Raw genomic sequence first — 12,588 nt, 5'->3', positions numbered from 1 at the left:
TCCTATCTCCATGCTGCTACACAGAGCGATAATGTTTATGCATGCTAGGTGATTAGGGTGTTCCCAGACACACCCAGCACACCCTGTATGCACGCTTATGCCCAAAACACAGAGCAAAAATGACCACACAATGGTTGAAGGAGAAAAAGGTTAATGTCCTTACATGGCCTACTCAGAGTCCAGACTTAAACCCCATTGAAAATCTGTGGAATAACTTGAAGACTGCAGTCCACAAATTGTCACCATCGCTCTGCAAAGAAAAGTGGGAAAATATTGCAAAGTCTAGATGTGCACAGTTAGTAGAGACAAATCCCCACATATGAAAGGCTGTAAATAAAGCAAAATGTGGTTTAAAAAAATACTGACATAAGGGAGTGATTCTTTTTCCAATTCAGTGATTCTGTTTTTGATTTATTTTTTCTGACATGTTGGTGTTATATCTTAGACTTGGATGTTATAAGTTGCACTGGTAAATGCAGCTGGATAAAACAAAAACTGTGTATGTCTTCATTTCAGACTACAAAGCAATAAAATGTGATTATTTTAAAGGGGGTGATTCTTTTCTATACCCAGTGTATTATCACCTCATCTGCCTATGATTGTCCAATCTAACTTTTGCCAGAGGCTGAAAAACATTTAGGGTGAGCATGTCCCTTGTCAGAACCCGACCCAAAGAACTTGCCTCAAAATTTTGACAAAAACCTAAAAAAAAAAAAGTTTTCTTTCATCCACAGTGCCTTGAAAAAGTATTCACACTCCTTGAAATTTTCCATATTTTGTCCTGTTACAATCAAACATGTAAATGTATTTAATTGTGGTTTTATGTGGAAGACCAACATAAAGTGGCACATAGTTGTGATGTGGAAGGAAAATGATAAATGGTTTTATTTATTTTTTTTACAAATAAATATGTAAAAAAAGTGTGGCAAGCATTTGTATTCAGCCCCCTTTACTCTGATAATCCTAACTAAAATCTAGTAGAACCAAATGCCTTCAGAAGTCACCAAATTAATAAATAGAGTCAACCTGTGTGTAATGTAATCTCAGTATAAATACAGCTGTTCTGTGAAGCCCTGAGAGGTTTGTGAGAGAACCTTAGTGAAAAAACAGCATCATGAAGGCCAAGGAACACACCAGACAGGTCAGGGATAAAGTCGTGGAGAAGTTTAAAAGTTCTAAAGTGGCCAGCAATGAGTCCAGATCTAAATCCCATTGAACACCTGTGGAGAGATCTTAAAATTGCTGTTGGGAAAAGCTCTTCCAATAAGAGAGACCTGGAGTAGTTTGCAAAGGAAGAGTGGTCCAAAATTCGGGGTGAGAGGTGTAAGAAGCTTATTGATGGTTAGAGAAGCACGTGATTTCAGTTATTTTTTCAAAGGGTGTGCAACCAAATATTAAGTTAAGGGTGCCAAGAATTTTGACCAGACCATTTTTGGAGTGTTGTGTGACATTATGTCCAACTTGCTTTTTTTCTTCCCTTTTTTTGTTTCGTTCCAATACACACAAAGGGAATAAACATGTGTATAACAAAACACGTGTTACTGCAATACTTTTCTGTGAGAAATACTTGATTTTCTGGAAAAATTTCTGGGGTGCCAACAATTTCAGCCATGACTGTATATACTGTTCCTTTCATAGTGTTTATTGTTTCATTATTGTTTGTGCCTTTAAAGTGCCTCCTACAAGCTGTTTTCTGAGCATTTGGGGATGTGGCACATTACAACAATGAAAATTTCCCTATAAATACGAACATAGAATGGATGTCTGTGATTTTGCCAGTAATACATTAGGGGTTATTTACTAAAGGCAAATCCACTTTGCACTACAAGTGCAAACTACAAGTGCAAAGTGCAATTGAAATTGCACTGAAAGTGCACTTGGAAATGCAGTCGCTGTAAATCTGAGGGGTAGATCTGAAATGAGGGGAAGTTCTGCTGATTTTATCATCCAATCATGTGCAAGCTGTTTTTTATCTTCCTTGCATGTCCCCCTCGGATCTACAGCGACTGCACGTCCAAGTTCACTTTCAGTGTATTTTCAAGTACATTTTGCACTTGTAGTTTGTACTTGTAGTGCAAAGTGGAGTTGCCTTTCGTAAATAACCCCCCATTGTTTTACATTATATACTAGTGATGGGCCGAACACCCCCCGGTTTGGTTCACACCAGAACTCCTGAACATGGAACCTGAATGGCAAACCCTATTAATCTTTATTAAATGGAACTTAAAAAATATACAAATCTTGAAGGCTTAAATGCAAGTTTTTGGTATATAAAAATGGTATTGGGGTCAGGGTACTGACCTGGGGGATATGTATAAATGCAAAACATTTTCTTTAGAGAATAATTTATAAAGAAATAGTGATTTTAACGATACTTAAAGTGAAACACTAAAAATTAAAAATTCTGTTTACCCTCCACTATTATGGAGATTATTGGCCCCACTCTCATGAAGAATTTAAATAATTTTCACACAATGCATAGAGCTACCACAGCCCTCTTCGAATGGAGATTTAACACATTGGGACACCTGTATCAGTATGTATCATCTCAGATGGTGGGGACTGCAGAAAATAATTATGAACTACGATGTAATATAATGTGCATTCTTATATATGTAATATTTTGTGTTAACCTAATTAGTTTAAAATACATATTTTTTTTACATAATATTGGTGTTGGCATGTGTGTGTTTTTTATTTTATTTTAACCTCCCTGGCGGTATGATTCTGTCAGAAAAAAGGTGCTGAAAGCGGTACCATTATTTGCAAGGAAATTTGGCGTTTTATACTGTAGGTCTGTCATTTTTAGAAATAACTCACTTAAATCTGACCAAACAAGATTCTAATAGGCATCCCGGGTATGACATTTTTTTAAAAACAAAATTATAAATTATAATATAATAAATAATTATAAATAATTATAACAAATAATAATATAATTATAATAAAAATTATTCAATAATGTAATCAAATTAAAATCACTGAAATTTGCTCAGTTGCAGAATTGTTGCTGTCATTATTTTTTTTTTTTTATGACGAATTTCCCCACAAATCGCTATCGCACAATTCTGCAAGTGATTATAATTTATTATCGCTGTTTTTTAGCTGATCTAAAACTATTTTTGACATAAAGGGACACTTTTGGTTGCTATGGACAATCTACAGTTTGCAGGGAGAAAGAAACGTTTTTATTATATAAAATGACATGCATGACACAGGACAGACCACTAGGGACAAGGGGGGTGTGTTTTTTTTACATACAGTACTGTAATCTATAAGATTACAGTATACTGTATGTAAAGTGTTTGTTTACGTTTTTGAATTTGGCGCCGTTCTCCGTCCCCGTGCGTCGTAACGTCGCAGGGAACGGAGATCGGCGTCACACGGAAGCACTATGTGAATCGAGCGAGGTCCCGCTCGCTCACACAGCGCGGTGGCATCGCTGGATCCAGGGACAAGGTAAGTAAAAAGTGCCTGTGGATTCAGCGAGGCGAGCCCGAGACTGACTCGGGGTTACCGATCGTAGCAGGAAAATCAAACCCCGAGTCAGTCTCGGGAAGACCGCCAGGGAGGTTAACTATCGCATGTTAGATTAATATTTATACCAATATGCTGAATAGATTTTCTAAATAACAGCGTATGCATGTAAGTAGGGAACATTGGGTAGAAGTTAAATAACATAGATAGATAGATAGATAGATAGATAGATAGATAGATAGATAGATAGATAGATAGATAGATAGATAGATAGATAGATAGATAGATAGATAGATTGATAGATACATAGCCAGATGTTTCATTCAGTTTCAAATTTTTATTAGAAAAGAAAACATATTGCCATAAAAGACAGTGTTTAATCAGTTACTGAGTAAAATAGCGTTCTACAGTGAAATTAAAAATTATTTGTGTAGTATTGTTTATCACATTTCAGATAAAAATAACCTAATCAAATATAGTCAACCAATAGAGCACATTTGAGGACTAATCTGCCTGTATTAGAAGTTAATGAATAATCAATAATTATATATTTGGGAAACAATATATGGCTTTTACTACTTCATTCAGTATGCCATGCTCATAACAGTGTTCAGGTGGTTTTTTTTATTTTTTTTCAGATTTAAATAATTTTTACTCAAAATAAATAAATTTTCTTTATGAAAGCTAACCTGCTAACCTTCTCAGATATATCAATGTTTTTATACATTTCTACCAAAAGTATTTTTTTAATTATAATTTTTTGGTCCCAGTGGGATCCTTTTGGATTGATAGTGGACTGTACAGCTGGCTCAGTGATTTAAAAATACTTTGTGAACCATATTTTCTGGTGCTATAGATTTCTAAACAATTTGTCACCCGATCCTGACAATGTTGCTATGTCTATAGTTTAAAGAAAATACCCCAGGCTAATTATACTTATAACTGATTGTCCATGTTGCATTTCAAAGTCAATCATTATTGATCTCCCAAACAAAGACTGGATCCAGAGGTGCAAAAACATTCAGGCTTAAAAGAGAAGTTTTTTTTTTTTTTTTTTCCCTAATCATACTTACCTCGGTGGATGCAGCATCAGACTGATGCTGCATCTGTCCCCCGGCGTCTCTGCACTGAGAACCGAGCTACCAAACATCGCAGATGGCTTGGTTCTCACTCCTCCCCGAGCAGTCAGCATCGCTTTCGCTATAATCCTCTGTGCTCATTGGAGCGCTGAGCCATGGAGGGGCAGGGAGTGGCCTTGTCTGTTAAATAATTAAATGTTATTTTCCAGTCCGTGGCAATCTTTTGCCAGAGTAATTAAGGGCACATATTTAAAAGAGCCATATAAATGAGATCACCTTAAAAGGAACTAAACCTTCCTGTCTTTTACAGTCAAGAAATCTGCCATTTTAGCTTCTGTTAGATCTGCAGTTGCCATGATGCTGCACATGTGATGAGCTTTGACATTGGCTATTTGATGGTATGACAGTTCGGCTGAGAAAAAAAGCAACCGTCATGGTTATCATTCCTAACATGCTTTAAATGTAACTACTTTGGGAAACAGTTTAAGTGTTCCTGCTGTAAAAAAAAACTGTGAACAGGCAGGCCTTTGTTGCAGAAGAGACATGCATTGTCTCTTCTGCAATAAAATGTCCCTTCCTCCCAGGTCATTGTCTCCTCTGGCCTAAGCACTCAGAAGATAATGCCGGTGCCAGTGCAAGACTGTTGCACAGATAAGTATGGAGACTTTAGTACCACTTTAAAACCAATGGGTTTAGTTCCGCTTTAACTGTTTCCCAAACAAGTGACATTCAACACAAACTGTATCATTACCAGTGTGCTTATGTCAGTCCTCAACCAAATGCCTGGTGTCATAGGCCATTGCTTGTGTAGCAACATGGCAATTGTAGATCAAACAAAGGCTAAGATGGCAGCTTTCTAGCCTATAAAGGATGGGATTTTTTTTCAGTTTTAAAAAACCTATATCATTTACTTTACTCTGAGACTCGCTATACATGTAGATGTGAATCAATTTATTAGATCCTTGCAGACCCTCTATTTGCAAATAAATTAGTCATTGTACATCAGGCAGTCTTCTACACCTGCCTCTTGTTAAAGCCCTACTGAACTACAAGTTTAAATGAGCTAAACACATTAAATTTGTGCAAAGTGTACAAACGCTTGTCCCCTGCCAGCAAGCCACAGAAAATGTGGAAGCAGATGTTTAAAGTGCCCTCATTGATGGGAGAGATGGAGCTCTCCAATCAGCATGATGAGATACCACTGCTTCCACACAAAGAGAAAGGTTCCTTTTCTATCATTTTCTAAGCCATGCTGGAGGAGAACATGCTTTTCTTGTCAGGATCTGGATCCTTTCTAAATTTTTGATGCACCTGGAAATGTTTAAGTTGATTCAAACTGAAAGTTAAATTGGGCTTTAAATATCACAGGTCAGATACTTATTACCATTCAGTGATGAACTAGGAAATAACATTCAAAATAAGTAGTTGGACTGTGAGACTAGCAAAATTTACAGCTCTCCAGTGATTCTAGTCTCACAGTCCAACTATTTGGATTTCATGCAAAATAATCCGTCTTAAGATCATTCATGTCATGTGACAGCCTCTCGTACAGCCATGTAAAAACATGTTCATAAAGTAGATCTTTCTAGGTAAGTTTAGACAGATGAAAATGTAAAAACAAGACAACAACAGTGTAATATGCAAACTTATGATGCCTTTTCAGGTGTATTTATTCTAACAAATGTCAACAAGCAGTACTTTAGAAGTAAAGGGGCACTTTTGTTCTTTAAACACCAAGTGGATTGCATTAAATGTTCAGAGACTGTACTTGGAAATCTTCCCAGATTTTATTGTGCGTTTCACCAAGTTTCTGCATAAAGGAAAAATGGCAGTTTGGTTTAAATGTGTAGAAGCGGTCACAAACATAATGAATAATGGACAAGAGCAACAGTAGATTCATTCTGTTTCCTCCACATAAATGGATAGAATTAGCAATCTATCACATAAAGAGGGCGCAATATAATGAACCCCCAGTATGTGCAATAGCAAAGAAAAAAAGTAAGTTAGCATAAACTGGTAAAGCACCAAAAAAACAGGACTTCAGTCCAGGGGCGGACCTGGTGGGGGGGGCTTAATCGGGAAAATTGCTCCCCCCGAGAAAATAAGGAGCGGGGGAGCTGCAGGCTGGCGGGTGAGCGAGTGGACGGGCAGGCCGGCGAGTGAGCAATCATGCCGCCGTGCCGGTCAGGCTTGTGAGTGGGCAGGCGTTCTGTCAGGAAGCTGCTCTCCATCTGAATATGCAACTGAAGTGATGTTGCGTCGTAGCCATCTTGGTACACACGCACGCAGTAAGCCTAGAGTTAGAAATCGGCAAACGGACATCTTTATACACCCACCAGAGTCTTGCTTTTCACAGTAAACCCAACTTATATTTCACTATATAAGCTGAGTTTACTGTTAAAAATAACTGTGAAAAGCAAGACTCCGGGTGGGTTTATAAAGATGTCCACTTGCTGACTTCTAACTCTCGGTTTACTGCATGCGGGTGTACCAAGATGGCCGCAATGCAAAATCACTTTGGTTGCATATTCTGATATGTAGCAGCTTTCTGACATCATCTCTCACCACCCGCCCCCTACTCTGACACAGCCACTGGCAAGTGACAATTCACATCTGGTGGCAGGGGATGTTGCAAGTGACATGGCAAGTGACAATCCGCATCTCGCGGCAGGCAACGGTAGCAAGTGATTCTGCATTATGGTAAAGTTGAACTATTACATTTTATATTACAATGTAATAATACAAATAATGCGCTTCAATCATCCTAACACCATAACAACCATCCCGCCGTGATGATTGAAGCACCAACACCAGCCATTGCCCTGACAAATTGCTCGCAAAATTTTCTGGCAGTGCCCCTCCTGAGACTAGACTCTGGTTCCGCCCCTGCTTCAGTCAGATAGCTAAACAGAAAAAATAGTTGAAGTTGAACTTCAGTCAGACAGCTAAATAGAAAATAAACTGTTCTACCTACCAAAATATTTGAAAATCGGTTCAGCAGCTTTTGTGATTCCTTAAATTCTACCTTACTGTGTAACCAGAGAGGTGGCACATCTACTTCCTGTTTCAGCTTTGCAGCTTTCTGCATCCCCTGCCTTCTCACCAGACAAAGAATTTTCATGCACAGGATGCAGCAAAGCAAAAAATGCTTTGTCTGGGTGTGAATAAGGTATGTGATTCACAAAGCCAGATGAACAGAATTACCCATCAATTGGCAAGTAAGCTACTTTAATTTTAACTGTGGCTTGAGTTCTTTTTTTTTTTTTTTTGGAAATGATTAAACATAATGAAAATGTGTGCTAAATTAGTTTATGCATTACAAATAAAATGTACCTCTTTTTTACTGAAGACATGAATTTTATGGTTTTTTTTCCCCTCTAGCTACCTCTATAAATCATTCTATTTTTAATATGCTATCTTGATTTCTTCAGAATTAAATAAAGTTGGACAGCCAACCTAAGGATTTGTAGTTTATCGTTGAGGTATAGCAATTCCACTTTGCACACTATTGTGGTTAATTTTTACACAAATGTTCTATTTGATTTGAAGAAACTTTAATGTGGAATAAATAATTTAGAGGCATTTCTGGTGATGAACCAGAAAACAAGATCACAATATAAAACACTAAATTACTTCTCCCTTTTGAAGCAAATATTACAGTTCAGATTGTACCATAAACAAAAGGTTTCAACCACACAGACATTATAAGAGTTTCATCATCAGGATAGTCTGAAATTCATAACTCAGTATGGAAATCTGCAGATTTGAAAAGTCACATCAGAACATACTGGAACTATCGACAACTAAAGAGTGCACAATACAGTGATTGCCATCACTGTGAATGCTTTCAATGCCACCAAAAGGAAGTGGATTTAGAGGGCTCTTGAAACATCACCGTGGCTGATCATATACATTTTAAAACAGATCCAGTCCATCATTTGCTTGCAGTGCATGTACAATTGTTTGATATTGTTGTTCATCTAGTGCCCCTTGCTTAGCAAGAAAGTCTGTCCGTCCCATTGTTTGGCCACACAATAAGAGCGAATTAGAAAAAGTATTCTTTTTGACTTTCATTGATTGCATTTTGCATACTGATTTCAGCTTTCAATGCTGCCGCTGCCTCTACATTGTCCTCATTTTCTGATTCTTTGGCTTCATTCTTTCTATATGTATTCTTCTGGAGATATATTCTTATTGCTATGCCAGCAATGCATAGCAGAATGAACACAGCAACAGTTATGATACCTGCAGAAATGCAAAAACAGACATGGATTTTTAAAATAGAAGTTGAAAAGTTAGGATATATATATGTGTCTGTGTATATATATATATATATATATATATATATATATATATATATATATACACACACACACACACAGGTGTGCTCATAAGTTTACATACCCTGGCAGAATTTATGATTTGCTGATGATTACAAAAATAGTTGCTTAAAAGGTTACTGTATATGTATTCTGCTACCATCTTAAGAAAGATAAAACGTCAACAATAAAAATGCTGCTGTTTTAACCTATCTCCTCTGCAAGACCCGTGAGTGCCTCTATACTAGACATGTGCATTAGTTTTCATCCGAATGCATTTTTTTCCAAATTTCCGGGTATTTTCGTTATCGTTTAAACAAACAAAAACGAATGCACAGAATCCGAAATCCGAAAGATCCGCCATAAAAAATGCTTTATTTTCATTTTCGTTGCTACATAGATAGGAGATTCGACAAGACGCTGACAATAGCAATCTGTGTCTATTGAACATGTGGTCGAATGTGCCTAACCCTAATTCCATAAGTCCAAGATTATTCTACATAGAGAGGAAAGATTCGACATGATAGAGACAGTGTTGGGGTAGACCATTCGACATGAACGACAAAGATTCAACAAAGATTCGACAAAGCATCGAAAAACATATAAATGTCGAATCTGTCATTGAAGGCTTATGGTGTCTATCGAAAGTTCTAAGAAGATTCGACGGAGCAGCTAAATAGTACAATGCTGCAATCGTACATTTCCGGTTAAATGCTCAACCCATAGGCTATAGAAGAATTTGAATGTTGGTTGACTAGTAATAATAATTTATAAATATATTTATTACTAGTCATACAAAATTAGAATTCTTCTATAGCTTGAACATTCGACCGAAAATGTACGATTGCGGCGTCGTACAGTTTAGCTGCTCTGTCGAATCTTCTTAGAACATTCGACAGACACCATAAGCCTTCAATGACAGATTCAACCTTAATTAATTCGGATTTTTGGATGAATGCATTTTTTAACAGAACACAATAAATAAAAACGAATTTCGGGAGTAACTAAATAAATTTATTTTTCGGACGAAAACGAAATTCCAAAACAAAATATTTCAGTGTACACATGTCTACTCTATACCTGTTTTGTATTCTGCTACTTAGATTCAAGGCAATCTAAACTTTTTAAATGGTTTCCAATAGCCGGGCATTAAAGTCATACCAGGTGGGAACTGTTGTTAAACATTTAAGATTATACATATCATTACCTAACCTTAGGTTATATCAAATAAGACATATCTTGTATTACCTCCAACAACAGCAAAACTACTTTTCAACACATTAGTGAGTGGTTCTCCATTATCCTTTGGTCCTGAGTGATCTGCAGAGGGACACATAAGAGCAGGCATCCAAAAGAAAAAACAGGTTATTGTTCACGTAGTCTTAATACTCAGTCATAATATACAGTATTTTTTTTTAAATGATTGCTTTTATTATTAAATATTTTAAAGTGGACTTGACTCAAAAATTAAAGATTTACTAAGATATAGAGAACATCTAAAAATGTTAATTGTGCCTAAGCAGTAATCTGAAAGCGTATCTAGTGCAGTGCACTTTCTGATACAATATGTCAGGGTGACTAGAAGGCATAAGCAAAGTTTGCTTTACTGGACATACACCGAACCCAGAAGCAAATCCACAAACCCAAAACATTGGGCCAGATTCACAACCAGCGGGCGCAAAGTAACTTTTCCGATTTAAGTTACACTGCCACAAATTGCCCAAGTTAGCGCCCGATCCACAAAGCACTTACCTGGAAATTTGCGGCGTTGTATCCTAAATCAGTCCGACGCAAGGCGGGCCAATTCAAATGGGGCGAGTCCCATTTAAATTAGACGCGCCCCCGCGCCGGACGTACTGCGCATGCTCCCGACGCTATTTTCCCGGCGTGCTTTGCGCAAAGTTACATTGCGCCAAGGTTTTGTGAATCGCGACGGGTAAAAAAGAGTTGCGGCGGGAAAAATAAAAAATTTTAAAAAAAATTGACAGCGACGCAGGAAAGACGGGTATACTTTTACATGGTGTACTAACTTTTGCAAGCTTTTGCACTGCCATGGCAGACATGCACCAATACAATAAATATATATATATACAGTATATATCATTTTATTCTGGGAGGTGACTAAATGGGCAACATTAAACGTACACAATTCCTTTAAAGTGGTTGTAAACATCAGACATAAAATATGAGCAAAGCATATCACTCTATAGTGTGTAATTATCTCAATTAAAGTTCTGTCTGCTGCTTTGTTCCTCTGCTTGCAGCATGAATAATTTTTGACACGTTTTCCTGAAAACAAGATAAAAAAGGTTACTGGGGAGGGATATCCAGCACACAGACTTAGCTTGACAGCCTCAGATCTGTACCTGCATACTGTGTGGAAAAAAAGGGGGGGGGTGTTCCTTCCCTCCAATCACCAAGCTCTGTGGTGTGTAATTTTAGCTCTTCACTCAATCTATATGCATTCTGGACTTTGAATGGCTGTAGAAAAGAGTAAAACTGCAGATAAACAGGTACAACTTTCTAGGAGGATTTTTTTTTATCTGTGTATCACCTAGGGCTAGTCACTTCACACTTCACTTGGAATATGTAAGGTTTACAACCACTTTAAGTAACATGCTTGAAGGATGATTTAAACCTGAAAAAGTAGTTGGGCAAATGTACAATGCACACCAGCAAAAGTAAAATTTAGAAAGTAAAAAACTATGGCCGCTAAATTCGATTTCCAAGGTGGCTTTGTTGTGTTTGTAAAAAAAAACGGTGTCATGTCACCTTCAGAGTCCATACCAGATCCTTATCTACTGGAAAAAGGTCTGGTATAGATTTTGAGGGGGACCCTATGTTTAAATTTTTTTACATAAAGTGACAGTATACACTGTTTCCAAAAAAAATAACTTTTTAAGAAAACAATGGCATGTGTTCCTCCTCAATTTTGAAATTGACCCCCGGAGAGTGCACAAGAGTTCCATAGACAGCTCAGTGAGAGTCTGCCACCTTAGCTCTAAAGGAACAACATAAAAAATCCTCCACCCGAGTTCTTTAGACACCCCAGACAGATAGCCGGATTCATGTAGAGCGGCGCATCTTTTGGCCGGCGTAGCGCATCTCATATGCGCTACGCCGACGTAAAACAGAGAGGCAAGATCAGTATTCACAAAGCACTCGCGCCGTACGTTGCGCCGGCGTAACGTAAATTAGTCGGCGTAAGCCCCCCTAATTCAAAGTAAGGTGGGCGTGATCTATTAAAATGAAGCGTGACCCCATGTAAATGAAGGGCCGAACGAACAGCGCATGCGCGCGCATGCTCAGAATCACGTTGCTTATACTCCCTAAGATACGACAGCTTAATGCCTACGACGTGAACGTAACCTACGCCCAGCCCCATTCATGTACGACTTACGCAAACGACGTAAATTCTGACGGCAGTTCCGACGTCCATACCCTAACATGACTTACACCTGCTTTATGAGTCGTAAATGTTACACCGGACATACGCCTTACGTAAACGGGGTAGATTACAGCGACGGGCGCAAGTATGTTCATGAATCGGCGTATCTCGATCATTTGCATATTCAACGCGTAAATGAATGGAAGCGCCCCTTGTGGCCAGCGTAAATATGCGCCCAAGATACGATGGCGTAGGAGACTTACGTCGGTCGGATGAGGCCAGAATTCAAGCGTATCTTATTTAAAGAATCAGGCGCATAGATACG

General features: G+C 37.9%; 1 protein-coding gene across 1 annotated transcript in view; it reads right to left on the bottom strand.

The window, feature by feature from the left end:
- Positions 1-7,360: 7,360 nt before the first annotated feature.
- Positions 7,361-12,588, bottom strand: part of LOC120941686 (contactin-associated protein-like 4) — a 466,073-nt gene continuing 460,845 nt past the window's right edge. The window contains exons 23-24 of the mRNA XM_040355240.1: positions 10,124-10,195; positions 7,361-8,801 (exon numbers count right to left, since the gene is read on the bottom strand). Coding sequence (XP_040211174.1) covers positions 8,602-8,801; positions 10,124-10,195 — 272 coding nt within the window. The 3' untranslated portion in view covers positions 7,361-8,601. The remainder of the gene's footprint in view (positions 8,802-10,123; positions 10,196-12,588) is intronic.

This window comes from Rana temporaria, chromosome 1, assembly GCF_905171775.1.
Source record: "Rana temporaria chromosome 1, aRanTem1.1, whole genome shotgun sequence".
NCBI lineage: Eukaryota > Metazoa > Chordata > Amphibia > Anura > Ranidae > Rana > Rana temporaria.
The sequence above is the reverse complement of the archived record's forward strand: the minus strand, read 5'-3'. Positions and strand labels throughout refer to the sequence as shown.